General features: G+C 36.7%; 1 protein-coding gene across 3 annotated transcripts in view; it reads left to right on the top strand.

Moving 5' to 3' along the window:
- The window catches only part of LRBA (LPS responsive beige-like anchor protein), a gene marked incomplete at its 5' end in the record, with an annotated part of 425,426 nt that overhangs the window by 268,596 nt on the left and 136,963 nt on the right, over positions 1 to 19,867 (top strand). For all 3 annotated transcript variants that reach the window (XM_082482677.1, XM_082482676.1, XM_082482675.1), the window contains 2 exons: positions 17,441 to 17,558; positions 19,088 to 19,190. In XM_082482677.1, the coding sequence (XP_082338803.1) occupies positions 17,441 to 17,558; positions 19,088 to 19,190 (221 nt within the window). The remainder of the gene's footprint in view (positions 1 to 17,440; positions 17,559 to 19,087; positions 19,191 to 19,867) is intronic.

The following is a 19,867-nucleotide window of genomic DNA, read 5'->3' as shown; positions in this document are numbered from 1 at the left end:
TGCACCTAAAGGTGGCCTTATGATGAAATCACGGATGCCCTCTCCTTAGAGCGTTAGAGGAGTTACCTACTTTGGTACATGTAAATGTTTTGTTAAACAAACGCATTGGGATTTGCCACTTATTTTCTAATTGTCACTAAGGACTACAGCTATGTGGTACCAATTTTATGACATTAGAATCTGTCTAATTGGGAACTGACCTGACAGGAAACTACCTTTTCTTCCCTGGATTTTTGCAAGGGTGATTCCCCGAGCCAACTGCATCTGGGTCCATAGGAACATTAGTGGCTGGAGAAAGGAGGCAGCAGGGCCACACAGTCTGGAGCAGGCCAGGCTGTCCTAGTGACAGCCAGCTGCCGTGGAGCCATAACCGTAGGCCGTGACCTCAGTCAAATGGTAACAGGTGAATTAGGATTTTAATCGAGATCCTTTAAATGGGTTGGAAACGTATATGGGACGTTTTGTGATAAGAATCATGGAAGCGGAAAGTTTGTCTCTTTCAGACTTAAATCACCATGTTATCAAGAACACTGTCCTTTGGGGAGAAAGTGTCTGGTATTAAAATAGCGTGAGGATATACCAGTTAGTATTGTCAGCTGCCACTGTTGTTTTAATGTAATGTTTATGTGGTTTTTCTTAAAAATACACATATGTATTTCTTGTTTTGGGAACGTTTTTAATTACTCTTTTGGCAGTTTGACATCCTTGTGTATATGTTGGATATATCATCATTTACATTGTCTCTGGATTGCTTTTCAAACGCAGATCCCAAGGCCAAAGATTCCTACTCCAGAGAATGCAATTCCATTGATCTCTGAAGGTGTGCGTCCTTAAGTAAAAGTCAGTTGTTCCTTGTAACTTTGTGCTGAAATTTTAAAGCTGCTTCATCCCATGTTCCTGGGCAAAAGTTGTGACTCGACCATTTTTTCCCCCTCCTCTTAGTGCTCATAGGATAGCAATCGGATATTACAGGTGTGACACTTTCCCCTGGAAAAAGGAAATTCGTTAGTGTATAAATACTAAATTGTTGCTGGGTCTATGAAAACATCCAGTTATTTATTCTTGTAACCCTGGTGCAGGGTTATATGATCTGTACGGCTAAATGCTATTTAGAAACTGCTTTTAATTATGGCTATTACATGTAATAACTTTTCTGATATACATTTGTATCTCTTGCATTTAAACAACCCTCTGCAGAGGTGTTTCTCCTTCCCTGTGGAAAGTTTTCTGGACAGATAATACTTGGAAAGTAAGAGTTAAGTTTTACTGGGTTTAATTATAGCTTTTTTTTTTTTACTTGACAGATTTCCATTTTTAATTATTGTCAAGTCTAATGTTCAAGTCTTCTGGACACTCTTTGGCCCTGCATTTTGAATCTAGACATAACTAGTTTGTACTGCTAGAAAATTCTTACAGGAGCCCTGATTAAAGGGTTTTGATAAAGTAGTCAAGATACTAGTTAGGTTCGTTTATTTCCTTGGCCTGTGATTTTTGCATCTTAGCATTATGGAGTTGGGAAATCAGCATAGGAGCATTACCATTCATCTAAAAACTGGAGTCTTGTTTTTTCTATTTGCTTTTAAAGAGATTCCAGTGTTAATTTCCTGAACTGTTTGCAAAGCTGCAGAATATTTTGATTTATCTTGGTTGGTTTATTTTATATTTATTGCCAAATGGCGTGTTCATAAAATGCAAAATCATACAACATAATGTCTCTGGTAATTCTCTTGGCATACTCAATCTAAATTACTTTAAACAACTCTATCTGATTGCCATTTTTGAAAAGAACTGAATAATTACTAAACTGAATTCCAACAATACACACAGGTTTGCTGGAAAGAAGAGTAGATAAAGCATATGTTTACATGACTTAAACAATAAATGGTTTCCCTATACAGTTTGCAAATAGTGATTATAATTTCATGTTAATAAGATGCAGGAAAATGTGCTGAAGGAATAGTGCTTTGCTGCTTTTGTCACAGTTTCATCAAACTGATTTTGTCAGCACTGGAGCATAACCCTTGCCACATCAGTTTGAGTGCTCATTAGGCAGCCGATTTGTCTGAATCCTCATTAAATTGATTAACTCATTTACTTATGGATGATGACATGTTATGTGGTACAGGAATGGTGGTTAGAGACTAGAATCAAGACTCATGTTGACTTGCTTAGTCTTCAGTTGTTCATTTATTTCTGCAATAAATTGCCGCGTTGAAGTACTATAGCATCAGCGATTTACATTTTGCAAAAGTGTGGCATCAGCTGAAGGGCTGAACTTACATTGTGTAAACTTGCACCTCTGTCCGTAAACTACAGACAGCAATTCAGAAGCTTCTTAGGTTTATAGCTTGCTCTAATTCCCTATTTATTTCACCTGGGTACTAGACTTCCTCATAAAGAACCTAAAAGGCTCTCTTGAACATCTGTTTTAATGTAAACTAAATAACAAAAGGGAAACAAGTAGAAAACCTCTTCAGTTATACATTCAGAAGAGGAAGACGTTATTACGAGAGGATACTTAAAGCAGTTTTCTGAAAGATAGCTTTCAGAAAGATGATCAAAATGAAAAAAAGAAATCAGTTGATGATTTAGATCAAGTTCTATGTATGCACATAGTCTAGAAATTTGTATTTTGAAAATTTGTTATGTTGATGTGCTTCTGATATTTTAAGGTGTTACCTGGAAGTGCTGACTGTGTGTAAGTGGTGCTGAAATTTGAGTTTTGGATGCCAGCAACAATTTTGGTCTTCATATGTGAAAAGAAAGTTTAAGCGTGCAGGTTTTAGCAAGTAATATTTTTTGGTCTAATTCAGTGACTCTGCAATGAGCGGATGGCAAGCACGTTAACCCGTTTGTGTATTTTTGAGTCAAGATTCAACGTAGCTTGAGATAGCTCAAAAAGTAGTTGAGTACTTCAAACTTTATGAAGATGAAGAAGGCTAATTCTTGAGTGGTCAAATTATTTATTTCAGCAAGAACTGAATTTTCTTATTCCGGGGCTGAATATGTCAGGAACACCAACAAAGTAGTGTAAAGATGTTTTATGCTTTGAAGAAACAGAATGCTTTTTGTATTAATAGGGTGCAATACAAGCCTAGTTACGGACTGTGGCAGTATCGGAGAACCATAGTTTGCAAACACAGGCCAGTGATCTTCCTCTCTAAATGTAGAACCAGAAGCAACAGATACCTACCTATTGGCCGAAGTACAAGAAAACAAGAAACAAGACATTTTCAAAAGCCAAAGAAGAAATTTTCAGCGTAAGACCAACAGCTATCTATGTCAGGAAACTGTTGAAGCTTTTGGAAGCGTGGCGTTCAAGGAGCGCTTTAAGACAGTTTCTAGTGAAGATGCACTGCAGAGCTTCAGATATCACTGAGTGGCTTCTTTTTAACACTTGGAGAAATGGAAGAAACCTGGAGAGGTGCATGACTGAAAACCAAACTAATCATACGTAGGGCTGGTCTGACTGGAGTAAAGATTTTACTAAACCAAGGTTTAGAAGCATTCCTTTCAGTGATAGTACTGGCTTAAGCGGTCCTCAGGTGCCATCGTATCACCTTGTTCCCCTCCCTTCTCCCCGTGTTCCTGGGAAAGTGTTTTCAGTGGGTGTTTTTGAGTGTGGAAGTGAGTCAGACTAAACCCATTCTCATCATCTCCTTCACTCTTTCATTTTTTTCCTTCTCCCCACCCTAGGATACTTTCTATCTGAATCACTTCTCCCACTACAGCTTACGCTATGACCTCAAACATACTACTGTTAGAACAGAGGGTTTGGGGTAGCATTAGGAAGCGACTGGGGATGGATGAGATGAGGTGCAATGTGAGCTGGGCAGCCACCTGCCAAAATGCGTGAGAAACTGCAGGTTGAATGGAAGATGACAGAGCAGGAGAGAGGAAATAGCGTTTGAACGGCTTGGGAAATAAGACGAACTTTTATTGGACAAGAGAGTTGGGAAAAAGGTAGATCACTGAGGGAAATATAAAAGTGATTTTACATCTTTTTAGAAGTTAATTAGAGGTGTGTGTTAGTGCTTTGCTTTAATGTAAAAGAGAGTCATTACTTCATTTTATAAGTCATTAGTGCATACAGGTATACACTGTAACACTAACTGTTGCATGTTTTTATGGTAATAAAAATGACTGTCTCCCTAATTCAGTCTTGTTTGAATAAAGGTAGGAACGTTGAAATTCTCAGGCTTCTTAGCAGGTTAACACTAAGTTTCTGTAAAATTGAGATGAGACAAAGCATGGGGAAATACCTTTTAACTGTAATAGCTGCATGGTGTTTGTGGGTATATTTGTTTATCCTGATATGCAATTTTATTGCAGAGCTAGTCAAACTAGTCTTGTTTCATTGAGATAGTGACCAAAGTGCAAGTTGAAAAGTTTTCCAGGGGAATACGACAGCAGTGGAGAAAATCTTGCTCCCCTTCTGGAAAAGGGATTACTGTCACTGAATTAAATAGAGCTAGAATGTTACCCTTTTATTTTTTGGAAGAAACAGCTCCAAATGTGTCTCACTTGGGAACTTTTTTTGCTAGATGGGCTTTTTTTTTTTTTTTTGAGACATGTCATTTATTTTAGGTTACTAAGATATGCCTGTATTTGGAATGATGAGGAGAGTTCACAAAAACAAATTCTGGGGCTCTTATTTCCATTAGTGTTTCTGTAGAATCATTTTAGGATCACAGAATATTTGCAAAGCGCATGTGGAACATAGTTAATATTCCAACAGGAAATTGGTAATCGGAGTTAAATTACTGGGCTCTAAATTTTTCTACATCCACCTATTTTCCCTCTTCACTTGCTCTGACAGTTATAGACCGCTTCTCTAATGGGGCTTGCATTTGAAGATAAGCCTGCCTGTAAACAAATTAACTTTTCTTAAATGGAGAGCCATTTCATCTGCAATAATGTACCAATTCATAAACTATCAGAAGCATATTTAAAAAAAAAAAAAGATAAATGACCCATTGTATAACACTTACTATTAGGCAGACTAGATGTCCCTGTGTTCTGGGAGATAAGGCTCTTGTATTATTACACCCTAATAAAATGAGTTAATGTTTTAGTATCAGAGATAAAAGGACAGTTGGATATATTTAATAACCAAACTGAGAAACACTTAATTTTAGTTGTCTGTAGCAATATAACACAAATTCCCCTGTAAAACAAATTGCACTTTTGGAATATACTTTAATGTGCATTCGACAAAGGAGAAAATGAGGTGATTGAAGTTCAATTTGTAGCATGTTATTAACCATTTCCGCTTGACTAGATGCGTAAAAGGATAATGGATGAGGGTTTTATTATTGCCTTTCTGCTAAAATGAAGTGGTGTAAAAGATAAGGTGATGAAATTAATGAACATAAGGAAAAGGCGTAATCAATCAAACTCCAACAGGGAGATGAGATGACAGTACTTAAGATTTGCAAGGATACATGTTTTAAAAAGTGGATTTTATCGACACCGGCATTTTGTTTGGGTGGAACGCTGAGAAGCAGATACTTGCCAATTTTAGGGTTTTTTTTGGGTAGGTTCTTTATGCTACTGTATATTTGAAGCTTCAACAACTAGTATAACAAATTAAAGTTGATAAGTCTACTTTTTATTTAAAATCCACATTTAAAAAACCCCGTAGAATTATTAAATGAGGACAAACAAATACAACTGTTGTCAAGCAGGAACAATGTTTTGTTGATCAGTTCATCAGCTCTTCACTGGTGGAACACTTTCAGATGTATCTGGAGGAGTTACTTTTAGTTACTTTCATGCTGCTGCCTCAAATTTTGTGTCCTAGTTGCTGCGTAGCTAGTTTTCATGTACTCAAGGGAGAGTAAGGAATGCTTTCCTTGCCCTGTAATAAGTGCTCAGCCATCAAACTCTACAAGGTTTCGACTTCCAACTCCACGAGTAGAAAATTGATTATCTTGTAGAGATAAATCTGCCAAAGTTTCTAGCTGTAAATGTGTTCTTCCTTGTAGGGTGTGATATTTTTATATTTCAGATCTCAAATGCAGTACTCCTTTCCTCTGATGCATATCTTAAAATTATTAACCTACTTGAATATCTATATTGCTCAGGTGTTATGGAAAGAATTGATTACAGGTATTTTTGATTTTCACTGATGCCAGATCCCAAATTGTTAAAATTACTTGCAAGTACTCCAGCTGCAGTTACTCATAGAGAAAACCCTCCCTAACCTAAAGGTAGGTCTTCTATCTTAAACTACACCTTTTGCAAAGAACATTGAGTTACAAACTAAATCACTTCAAAATTGAAAATGCCTCTGCAAAGTCAATTTTTCTTATGCCCTCAATTTCCTGCTGTTTTTAAAAGAAGATGTACCATTTTCAAAATGGTATTCCCAGCTGACTGGGAATGGAGCTGCTAACCAGTTAGGGTTTTTTCCACACCTGGAAGATTTAAGAAAGGCTCCCACATCATTCCTTCAAATGCTGTTAATTTACTTGATAAGAGTTGCCTGTGAATGTGCTGCCTTAAGTTAGTTTTGTAAATGAAATATGCACGAGTAGGATAAATTGTTGTATTTTCCCAAGGAACTGTTAGTTCTTGGCAGCATTTTGGGCAGGGATGGATAGGATATTGCTATGAGGTTAAGTTTGTCTAAAACGTCAGTTTAAAATACTTTTTTCCCTTTTGACTTCAGCATTTATGAAACACTGTTACATACTGGCTGGAACCTGGTGCTTTGTAAATACTCCCCCATTAGACTGGACTTTTTCTGGCTCTTAGGAAAGCTTCCAGTTGTGCAAAATAATATTGTGGATTTGTAAGATAAATGCATAACACAGCCCAGATTACAGTTCTTCACAAGAGCTGATATTTTCACATAGACTTACTGCCTTTGCTCCTCCTGTCATCTGCAGTATTCTTTGATAGGCTATTTTTTATTAGGTCCTCAGGAGTAGCAAGTTCTGGATTTAATACCCCAGGGCGAATGGCAAGGCAAATCATGTTGTTGGATCAATTGTTCAGCTATCCCCAGACTGCTGTCTGTGTATCTGTTACACTTGAATCACATTTCCAAGCCTTTCTTATCAATCATTTGGACTAGAAATGCAGTTTAATTTTCTATTGCATTTTTAAACTGAAATGAGGGTTTTGTTCTGTTACTGTAGAATCCTAGATGTGGTTGTAGACCTCATGTTAGCTATGTCCGTGGCTTGCTTAAACTTGGAAGAGGGTCTGTATTTGTAGGAATCCTTTAAAGCTGAACTTAAATTACTTTATTTTACTACCTACTAAGATGAAAACCAGCAGTTACTGTTTAAAACCTCGTCTTCACATTGCTTTTCGTTCTTTACAAACACATGATAAGTTTTAATTGGTCACAGTATTTCTGTGGGTTATCTTAAAAGAAGAGATTCTCCCTTGCAGTCACAGGCCACAGCAAAACCTTTGTCATTGCCAGATTATAGTCAGTTCCTTTACCTGAGAAAGTAATCTACTTTACAGCAATAGAAGATAAATGTAAGAATACAGGTACAGAATATGAGGTATGCTCATGTGGGCCTTGATTAAAAATAGTGCATGTAGGGGACATGTCCTTTGATAACTAAGAACAATTTCTCTACATTGTTGTCATACATGTGTTCTGCTTTGGTTTACAGTAAATGAACTAGCAGTGAGTGGAGAAGCAGTGGAAGCTTGAGCAGTGGAAGGTTTATTAGTAGCACTGTGCTAGCTTCTGTCTCAACTTGTGAGAGCAGTAGGGAAAATTTCTGTAGCATTAAGTGCTATACACTCCTGGGCTCTGGGGCAGCCACCAGGCATCCCAAACAAGGCAAATGTGTGTAATTACACAGCAGCCCCTGCAGCTGCTCCAGTTTACTCAAAGGGGATTTGGTTCCTGCAGCAGTCTAGAGTCTGTGCAGCACAAAGGTGGCAGTAAGCCATTTTTACATTCCCATCCCTTTGCAAGCTGCACCTTCTGTGCCATATCTCTCATAAAACATAGCACAGAATCTTTTAATGTAAACTGCTGGATTGGCAGCTCTGGAGTCTGACTTTTCTCTTTGCCTTCAAGAGGCACATCTGTTCTTCTGTGTATGGGCTTGGTTCCCATTAATGAGTTGATCAGATGCAGTCTTTCATGATGACTGGTACTCTAGCTTCCTGCCAGATGTGTGGGGGTGTTTTTTGTTTTTGTTTTGTTTCTGATGAAGGGATATGAAGGTCAGCGTACAGGTCATCAATAAAAAAAAAAAAAAATCCTTCTTTCTGGCATTGCAACTTATTTTTTCATTGCTTGTTCTCTTTCTTCTCCTCACCCATCTTCTGCAAGATCAGATGAAAATGGCAGATGCTGGACAACTGCCAGTATTGCAGGTGCATTAGTTCCCTTCTTTCTTGCTTGTAGTTGCTGCTTCCACTTGCATGTGTTCTGGCTGGATAGACCATTGCTGGATACAGAGTGAAGCAGCCGGTGGGAGAAGTCATGTCCTGAAAGTGGTGAAATAGGCAGGTGCAGGGCACAGCAGTGGGAAATCTAACGTGACTATTCTGATTTGCCGTTCAAAATAGGACTTTGAAGAGGCAGTTACAGCAAACATGAACCTGTTTTTCTTAAAAAACCCTCAACAGCTAAATACCTTTAAGAGACAGCAAAACAAAGATAAATTCTAAATTGTTTTCTGTGCTCTGCTTTCGAGATACATGCTCCTGTATATTACCTTTCACCATATCTAGTTATACTGCTGTGGATATGAACTGCTGTGAGTCATTAGTCTGGCAATTGTCCTACTTTTCAGACTCTGTACTTAGAGATCAACCAAGATAGTCTGATAAAGATTATCGCCAAGGCTTTTCTGCACTAGGAATTTTATAAAAGAAGATTTTTTTTCTCAGAATTATGAAAAGAGGGGCCTGTCCAAAGAGACTCAGTTCTGGTGGTGTAGGAGACAATAAGAGGACAGTAAATCCCACAAAACAGACCAACTGAAAACTCAGACTGATCTCAGCAGGAGTGATTAACCATAGATGATGAGGCGGCATCCCTACCACTTGCTTTCTCTAATTTTGCTTCAGTTGTCTTATATGAGGAACAAAAGGCATTGGTACCCTTTGTTGCGTAGAGTCTTTCCAGGAAGAAAATTGATCTCGAGACCCTTCAAAGGTACCCTGTCCTGGAGAGTTCAGACACAGAATGGTTAAAAACAGCGCTTGCTGGTGTTCTTCAGGAGTGTTTTTAATTCACCGATTTCAGAGACACGCACCTGGGTATCTTCCTCATAAACTGTAGCTGAATGAATCCTATGTTGTCTTACTTGTGTTAGGAAGCTTTCTCCTGTGACTGTGTTTTAAGTGAACTGGCAAAATTTGGATCACAGTCATACTTACCACCTCAAAAACACACGTGTTTTTAACTTAATGGTAATAGCCAGTGCTAGGGAGTATACGAAAAACCTTTGAGGTTAAGTTTTAAAACAGTTTTATAACCTCATTTCCAATAATAAAACATTTCCATAATCATCACTTTCAGATGATCACAATCTGAATTTGTATTTCCTTTTTTTGTTAACTCACGAGGGGACAGGAAAACTAATTAAACCAGCATTTTTCACAAAGGCAAAATTGGGAACATCTAAATGTTCCTGTTCTTTTAGTTTTCTGTATTAATAAACTTGAAAGTGAGCTAAGTAACAAGGTAGCAACATTTGCGCTGCTACAAAGTTACGTTGTTAGCACCAAAATAGGAGAGTTCTGAGGAATTGTTTGGAGAGGTCTAGACAGCTGCTCCTCAGTTGCGCAGGTGAAATGATGGCAAATGGAGATTCCCCACCTAATTTTCCATAATTCTCTCATGTGTGGTAGCTAGCATGGAATGCACCACTGTACCTTTCATTACTACAGCGGCTTAATATTAATAATACTTTTTTTCCGCATTTTTGGTTCAAATTCCACGATTTAATGTGATCAGCTTCTTTGACAGCCTCTACACAGTGAGACATCATTTCATTGAATTTTGCTCAGTGGTGCTTAAGCTCTCTTCATGAGCTTTTACAGGTAATGTCATTTTTTCAATGTATACAAAATGAAATCAACAAAACTAGCTTTTTTTAGTATTTACTCTGTGGATGTTAAACTGACGGAATTCATTGACACATGAAACCGTGAAGTTGTATAATTTCATGCAGTTCACAAAGGGGTTATGGTGTCTGTCAATCTGTGTGGACATCAAGACCAGCCAGAATCATACTTATTAATTAGAATGGATTAAAAGCACTCTCAAAATTTTGAAATTTATGATCTAATGAAGGAAAAAATGAGAAAATACCCACTGTACATAACTATGTTATGCTTTTATGCAGTTTCTCACTCATTTTAATATGTGCACATATATATACACACACGTGTGACTGTACACGTGTGTGTATCAATGCACTTTCATAAGACTATCTTAAATCTTAGATAATTTAAGCAAAGATTATAAGCAAATCTAGATCCATACAGACCCACTCACATGAGGCATAAACAAGTGATTCACACTTCAATACGGAACGCACAGTGCACATCTCAGTAGTTCCACTATACTATTTATGCTTATGCCTATTCTGAGTTATTTCTGTAGGATTAGAAGATATCTTAGCTATGATTTGTTGTCTGTATCTTTTTAGTTACTAGGTATATGAAATCTGTGTGGGTATTAACATCAATGCTATAGCAAATAGCATAAACAGGTAACCCTGATAGAATAAAAATTGTTACCGTTCTCCTTCTTTATGTGTATGGATTATAAACACTGCCATAAATAAATAAAAGTTGGAGTAATGAACTTCCAGGTTAATGCATGTACTTTTTTCTTGATGATCTTCATATGATCTAGAAGTGTTGTGTCTGGTGGGCTTTTTTGCAACATTGTTTTGCAAAATTGCATTGCAAGCGTATTATGAATAAAACAAAAATTACTGAAGCAAATGAAAAGATGATGATTGGCTAGAGAGCTGCCTGTCTGAAATATCACATAAAAAAAAAATCTGGAATTTCTGGTTTTTATGTATTTTTTTGCTGCTTGTGTGTGTTGCCTTGACATTTCTCGTGTGCATGGTTTGCAGGCTGGGTTGGTAGCCACACTGCTTTTTTTAGTGTGTCTGAGATACACGATGGGAGATTGCTCTAGGAAGGCTGCCCTTGTTATTCTTGGTAATTAATTATTGCTAGTTCTTGCTTTGTAGTAGCACCTTGCATCTCAAGAATTGGTAATTATAATTTGCATGCATGTTTATTGGTAACGCACTGAGACTATCAATTTGTTTCATACATGTCAATGAACAACTTCTTGATCACTGTTTACCTAGCTTGTGCTCGAGTTAGTGATACAACCTAAGGATGGACACAGAAGCTGAAAAAAACACTGTTTCAGAAGGTGTGAGCTGAATTGGTTGTGAATTGTTACAGTTCCTGATGGCAAACTGTCCCAGATGATGTAAACAGCTGGATGAGCCTTTTGTATCTACCTCTTGATGAGCAGATCCAACTGACTCTTAAATCAGAATGTAAGAGGCTCACTAAATCAAGACATCAATACTCTTATGTGAGTCTGTGAATTCTTGCAATTCTGGCTCCTTTTTATCATAAATAAGCCTACTGTCTTATTTTCCAAAGAAAGGTATGACTTTTCATCCTTAACCTTGCAGGCCTTGGACAGCCACCCGAACCTATATTCATCTTCTTCTTTTTGAACTTTGGCTTTCTAGGCTGCATAATTTAACTTATATCCCTATCTTTAGCAGTCAGATCTTCTCATTCTTTGGGCTGTTTAAATGTTGTTTGCCAGTGGTAATGAACTCCTGCTCTCTGAGACTCAGCAGGGTTAATCAAAAGGGGAAGAAAAATTGTTTGTGAAATACTGGGTGCGGTAGAAAAGAGTAAGGTAGTTGGTACTAACTTTGCTAATGTCGTTCACAGATTTATTAGTCCATGTGAGGGGTTTAGAACCTCATAGTCAAATCAGAAAAGTTCTGAATACAGGTTCCCCTGATAAATAGTTTTCCAAGTTAGATGTTGATAATCAGAGAGACAGTTACCTCTAGTGAAATATAGCTTTAGTGTCAGGATAAAGAGAGAAAATATAGTTGTGCAATCCTCTATTTTAATCATCTAGGAAGTATTTTTCATGTCATCACATGTGAACTGATCTGTGGTCTGCGACTGTTAGACTTTATTCATTTCCAAATAAACGGTGTTTTTATTTGTGTATTGTGTACATAGAAATGATTTCAAAACTGAATAGATCTAGAAACAAAACTAAGTCCTAACTAAAGATTAAACTGTTTACAGGTCCAGAGGCCTTAAGGTGTATAAGGCTAGTATAAATAGTATACTGTGAAATGGAAATTTCAGTTTGTGGTAAATCTGTCTGTCCCCAGCAGCTTCAGGTAAAATAATTTTATCCTTCTAGAGCACATCAATTTGCTAGTCGGTGGTTCATGTATCAAAGAGCATTCTGTGAAAATATCAATATCATTGGTTAATATAAATGAAATTAATTTTTAAAGCTGGGCTAAAGGTTGACATCTGAAAAATTGCATTACTTTGCAGAAGAGAAATTTCTGTCTTCCAGTGAAATTTCAGGTCATAAGGGCAAGTAATTTTCACAATCTTCAATGGGAACCAGTGAAATATGAACTTCATTGTCACCTAGCCCCAAAGCGATAAGATAAAATGAGCTGATACATCATTTGCTGTGGTTTTATCATCTCCTCCAGTAATTGGAAGAGAAAACATAAGAGTCCTTTACCACCCCCCTCCCCAATCCCTTTACCACCCACACCCAGGCATAAGCCATTTTGCTCTGATCGATACAAAGGTCACAGAGTATTTATTTATTTATTTAATTTTTTTATGCTGGGTAAAACTGTCTAGTGGAACATTAAAATAATGAATATGTTTAATTGAGTTTGTCACCCATGAAAATGCTGAACAGGATTGTGTAGCAGACTGTGCGTGCTCACAGGAGGGACTGGATGGGAGACTGCTACTGTTTGCCTGTGGATTTCGGTGGCTGATTGTATAAATATGTGAGATTTAAAATGAACATCTTATTCCTCGCTCTCTTGAGAAATCTGAAATAAACTAATAAGCACTGTGATTTATTTAAGAGCATTTGGATATTTAAAATTGTTAATAATCTGATATAATTCCCTATTAGCGTGGTTGTACTTGGACATATTTAAACGAAGAGCAGAGTAAAGACTTTTTCAATGCGAATCCTGCAGCCAGGAACTAAATAGTACCTGGACAGTAGGATCCGAGGATCCTCAGTTGCAGGGCTGAGATTGTTGCGGTGGAGATCCAGGTTCCTCACGAACTGCAAGTCAGGTTTTGTAACCTCTAAGTGCTGTAATTTTGCCTTCCTGAACAAAAATTACCCCAAATGACAGAGAATGCTGCTAGAAGAATGTATTTATGGATTTTATCTCTCAACTGCAATCAAATTTAAATGCAAATTAAATGCTTTATTTTTTTTATTTGGTGTTTTGGTCATTGGATTATTTTTTTTTTGTCTGGTACATTGTAACTGTTTTCGAAAATATACACGCGTGCATCAGCTTTTGAAATAAGCTATTTAGCTTTTATTTTATTCATGGCAGTTAAATTGTCTGGCACATTAAAGTAATATAATTATTCAATTACTGTTTCAGTTCTATAACCCATTTGCAGACTTAATTACTTCTAGCCTATTCACATTTTCAAGATCAATAGTACTTTTCTGTAAAATAAAATAAAATATACGATAGCTGATTGGTTTGCTTAGAAGGTAAAGCAAAATGTTCGTTTACTCTTCAGTAGAATATGACTTTTCTAATTCAGGAGGCAGCTGTAGTGATGGTATCTTTTAACTATTGCATGTAGTCTTTTATGAGACATTGTTTAGGAGGCTTATGAAGAAAAGGCAGGGTGGGGTATTTGTTTTCAAAATTGTAAAATGACAGAATATCTTCTGAGTGAGCATCCTATTGTTGGGAAATTAGCTGATATACAACTATGAATTGTGAGGAGAGGACCTCTTTATGTATGAACTTATTTCGTGATCAGCACTACGCTATCCGAGTTTTTATGCAACTGTGATTTCAGAATCTCCTCGAAGTGGAAATTGAAGCTGGCTATTCTTTACTTACTAGTTTCTTGGTAATTTCTTCCAGCTGTGCAGTGTCAGGGCCTGGAGCATGAGTATGAGGACTAATTACATGTTTAGACCTTCTTTTCTATTACTTGAAGTAAAGAAGGGACTTCATTGAAAGGTGAACGTAATTTTTTATTTTTAGTTGCTTTGTCATGGCGTCTATTCATCTGGTGTTGCCAAAGTCTAATCACGGAACAGTTTGTCTAATGAGATTTTTGGAACCGTAGAAATTTGCTCATTTGTTTAAGTATTTTTAAATGAAATGGTAAACTGTATAAATTGTCTTTCCTCCTGTAAGGTGCAGTATCTTTTGAAATAAATAAAATGTGCAGTAGATTAAACTTCAATCTGATGTGTCAAATCAACTGAAATTCTACAAATACTTTTTCATGGGGAAAGGTGGTACTATTTGTGTAGACCAAATTAGATTGTATACCCTTGTTGGTCTTTGCTCCGGAAGTTGTTCCAAAACTGATGGTGACAAAAGACAGACATAAATTAGTCGGTTTTAAACTCAACGTATTGTACAATAGTATGAAGAAGATAGTTATTCTTAAATTCTTAAGTAGATAGAATTCTGTGTTGTGTGGCTTATGAGCGAAAACAGGCAAATGCAAGAACAGTGTTTGAAAGTTGTAATTCTGATAATATCAGAAGTGGTAACACTGATTAAATTTTTTTTAAAAAAATCCTTTTGCCAGAATGAAAATGCTAAATTTAATTTGAAGTACTAGTCACTTTCTGCAACTGGGAGGTTCTATTAATAAAATCAGATATTTGACAAGGAATAAAAAGGTTGAATTGGATTTTCGTGGGGAATACTTAGTAATACACATGAAAGAAACGTGTTTGTCTTCTGGACCTTTCATCTACTATAGGTGGTGTGATGAGCGCGGAGCAGTGGTAATGATGCAGTTTCCATAGCAACTGGTTCATTGGCGGGCTAGACCTCTGTCTAGGGTGCTGTCAGTGTGCCTGGAGTTTCAGAGAACAGAGTGTCCTGAAGAAGGCCTGCTTCCACCTAATCCAGTTTTAATTGAACTCCAGAGACTTTGAAGTGAAGCTGCAGACCAGGCAGACGCTATTCCAACTCGAAATGAAGGCCTGGCTCAGCTAGGCCTCAGCTGCTTCCCTCTCCCGATAACTTCTGTTAATGAGCGGTTTAAAGAATTGTTATAGCGGTGACCGGTAGTGTTTCTGCAGTGCCGTTCCAGTTTCTGCTGTAAATCCTGTTATACTGAATTCAATAACTTTATCGTGGCTGTACAAGGCGCACAATGTTCACCACCTCTGCTCTTTTCAGGTCGGTGCTTTTCCTTCTAATTTTGAAGAAGTTGCGCGCAGCAAGAATTTGGCCACGTGCAGGGTTTCCACTGTCACAAAAAATGCTCGCTTCACACGGCAAAAGTAATACTTAATTATCGAACTTGCTGATTTTACTCACGGTATCCGTGTAGTAAGCGTTTGAATTTGCAATGCACAGACTGATAGTGACAAGCAGGCTGTTGTGCTCTAATTGTTACTACAGAAAAGCGGAGGTCATCACATTCCTGCCTGTCTCAAAAAATAGTCAATTGAAACTATAAGCTCCGTTTTAAAGGTCGTAAGATGGAGGAATGCCAGGAAAAGTACTAAGGGATTTTTGTACACAAGTGCTGCAACTTTGTCTCCTTTGATCTCTTTTGATGTTGTGCTCTTTAAAGGATATTTATATGCATGTGACAAAAGCCAACCGCGGTGGTTCTGAATAGCACCATAGAATTATACAAATCTGCCAATTAGTGTGGATGGGTTATGGATGTGGCATGGAAAGTGTCAGCGTGGCCCAAGTCTGGTAGTTCCCTAGTTCCAGAAATGATTAGCAACGATTGACAATCTCTGGTCCTTTCATCGCATTTATAGAATTTTGTATCCAAATAATTATTCGTTTTTTCTTTCTCTGTGTGTGTGTGTGTGTGTGTGTTGGGAGAGAAGTTGTCTGTGGCACTTGTATCGAGGGGAAGGTGAGGGATTAAGTAAAAAGCAAGAAGGTGTGAGAGACGGTTTGCACTGTACGTTCTGATTTTCTGCACTATCTTCTATTGGTTTGCCTGCCTTGTTTGCTTTTAATTCACAAAGGTGGTACAGTATTTTATATTGTATCGCGTAGTGCTTTTATAATGGTGCTTCTGCTCTCTGTGATACAAAAATGCAGGTTGTTTGTGAATATAAGGTACGTGTGAGGCAAAATCCTACTGTGTTAAAAGTTTATAAATAAATGTTGGGATTCATTAACAGTCTGTTATTTTGAAGGCTTGAATTTCACTTTTTTATAGACAATATATTGCTCAAGTGAAATTGTAGTAAGAGTGATGCTAACTAGGAGTGTATCTGAATATCTCTCTCTGTGATGGATTTCTGTTAAGTGCTTTTGTGTTTGCTAAAATTGACAAATCTCAGATTTTCTTTCATTTATGGTTTGCTAATCTGAGGCAGAGATGTGTCCAATCTCGCTGTTCCTTAACACTTACATAATTAAGCTTTGCAGTGAAAAGGAAAAAGTGAAGCAACAAAGAAACAAAGTGGCTGAGGACTGAAAATGGGATTAGTTTGAATTGTGAAGGCAGACTAAGCATCTGTGTCTGTCAGATGGGATGACAGGAATTGTAACAAGTTACTTTGACAACCGCTTACTCCATAGAGAGATTATGCTGAGTTCATTTGCAGGTTTGTGTTTAACCTTAGCTGACAAAATGATACTTAACCTCTTATACAGCCAACCTTTATAGTTCCAGAATTAATGAATGTTGCCTTAACGATAAATGTAAGGAACATTTTTTTCTTTAAAGACATTTTTTTCTTGCTTATTTGTTACAAGCCTGTTATTACAATGCTAAAAGGAGTGCAGATACATCTAGTAATACATTTCTAGTAATACATATACTAGTAATACAATACTAGTAATACATCTCAGAATATGTTTTTATGCTTTGCTGAAGTGCCAAACATTTCATAATGTTTCTGAAACTCCCTTGGTTATGGAAAATAGGCAGTTGTTTTTAATGGAAAAAAAAATACAAGTGAATTTTTAAAATCCTTGACATGAGTAGTTGAATTTAGGACTTCAAAAATCCATTATAGGTTCATAGCGTGATTTGAAGTATGAGCATATTTTAATTTTGCTGCAGCTTTTGCATGTAATGGTAGAATCCACATTTGTGGGTCAAACAGTTTCTCTTTTACAAGATGTTACCTGTACTAACAATATATTTAAAACATTCTCTCTGTCTCTCTGTCTCTTTCTACTAGATTCTGGCATATACAGAAGGACTCCATGGAAAATGGCTCTTTTCAGAGATTCGATCTATCTTTTCCCGACGTTATCTTTTGCAAAATACAGCACTGGAGATATTCATGGCAAATAGAGGTACTGTGAGTTTAGAGGAACGGCAAGTGTTGATTTGGCAACATGTGCATTCTGTTTGGCTGTTTAGTCATGTCTTTTTTGGTATGGATTTGTGTAGGTAGTGGAAGGGATTAGATTAAGGGTCTCGATATTTAAACAAGTATATTTTTGTAATTTAGTTTCTCCTTTTTTTTTTTTTAACGAGGAATTATGATCAAACACTGTAACTGGGAATTAGCAATGCCTCACTTTCCTTTATATCCGCATGTTTATTTGGCATTCTCTGGAAACTCTTGCTTAAGGCATACCTACCTCTGATCTGTTATGTATGAAGGAATTTTTTTGTCCCTTTGGAGGGTAAATAGTTAGTTATACACACCAAGAGCAACATAATGAAAGAACTTCACACTAGATTAGACCAGTGACTGGTGTACCTTCATGCTTCATTTCTAGTAATAATTTCTTTCAGTTAGACCCTAGTGCAACGCTAAGAAAGTAATGTGGATTTACCTTGTTTATGAACCTTTTTTCTACTGCCCCCTTTCTTCAGTTTCTTTTTCAGACACACATATGTAGTGACAAGTTGCTCAAAATATAGTGTGTTGAGACTCAGAGAATTTTCTTCTGCTATTTTCCCCCCCTAAATCTTATTTAAACCAGGTTATATCATGTCTTTGCAGTTTAAACTAAGATTCTTTAGGTACTTTTAGTGCTTTTATACTGATAATGAAATTTTGAAAAACAAATTTTGAAAACTATATAAAAAGACACCAAATGAAGTGGGTGTTAGGATGACACTTTTAAAATGTAAAACATTGTTTTGGTAATGATATGAAACGTTGTCCTGAAATCAGTAAATGTTTCAAAGGATAACACGTTTTATGCAGTTAGTATGCTAGTCAAAAAAAGTTTTGTCTGAGCTTAAAACGGTCTCTAATCTTGAACATGGCTGGTAAGTGTATCTTGCCGAGCATTGTTGTGCATAGCTGAAGTGCATATTGTCCAACAGAATATTAATCATGTGCATAAACACTTTCCTATTTTGGAGCTTGTAGTTGTACTCTGTGAAGTCATAAATGTCCACTGGTGATGCTATAATTAGACTGTTATTTAGATTTTTAGGTTGCTATTTCGTAAGTGTCATTGAATGTTTAAAAAAAAAAAGATCATATTTTGAAGAATATTTCTTGAAAATATCTAGAAAAGAAACTAGTAAATGTGTCATCCAATTAATATATAAACTTTTTTTTTTTTTAAATCGTTTCTAGACAGTCAATCTGTGCATATAGGTTTAACTTCTATTCAGAAAAGAAAACAAATGTAGACCTTGAAAGCTTTGTAATGGTGACGAATTCTGTTGAAATTCCCATTGGACATCAATAAAAGCAGTTCTGGAAATTATTAAAAAAATATATCTATAGTAACCTGGAGGAAACATGTCTAATCTTTTACCTGTTCAACACCTAAGCTTAGGGTTAAATTTTATTGGGCCAGAAAGCCTAAAATAAAAGGTGTAAAATCATACCATATTTCAACTCTTGTGTTCACAGTGGGTGTCATGTTCAACTTTCCTGACCAAGCAACAGTAAAGAAAGTGGTTAACTGTCTACCTCGGGTTGGTATTGGTACCATCTTTGGACTACCCCAGACCAGGTATTTTACAATTTGAGTTCATTTCATCTGTCAGTTCTAAGAGTTCTTTTTTCATCAAACCAGCCTACATGGTTTGAACCATTTACACCTACTGGTTTACAAAACGTGCACATCCTCAGCTTATCACTTCTGCATGCTATTTGCAATGTGTTTGTATAATAAAAACTTCGGAATTTGAATTTTTTTGTGATTTCTGTCTGTTATAGGGAAGAGAGCTTCTTTTTGGCAGTGAGACTCAATCACTTACCCTGCTTAAGGAAAATAGGTTTCTTTATGCTTGCCAACTCACTAAAATTTAAGACTGATTTAAGACTGGTTGTAGGACTGATTAGCTTTTATGGCGGTGTTCAATTACATTAGCTTGACTGTAACATCCTTGAATCCTCTGTAGTATTTAAACATAGATGAAAATGATCGTTCCTCATCAGAAAGATATTGTAGTGATGTGTAGAACAATATAAGCTGAACAGCGTGTGAAAGGTTGGTATGGTGTGCTTGTCTTTTGGCTCTGGAGGACACTGTTCAAATTTTACATTGTGAGAAATTATCATTGCAATGTCAGACTGTGTGTTTGGATCCTAAAACTGAAGAATATGATTCAGTTTGCTACATCTTTTTTAGCAGAAGATTAGGGCTTGATTGCCAGATATTTTCTGGATGAAATGCAGAAATGGTTT

Source organism: Vanellus vanellus (assembly GCF_965231255.1).
Source record: "Vanellus vanellus genome assembly, chromosome: 4".
In the NCBI taxonomy this organism is placed as follows: domain Eukaryota; kingdom Metazoa; phylum Chordata; class Aves; order Charadriiformes; family Charadriidae; genus Vanellus; species Vanellus vanellus.
The sequence above is the reverse complement of the archived record's forward strand: the minus strand, read 5'-3'. Positions and strand labels throughout refer to the sequence as shown.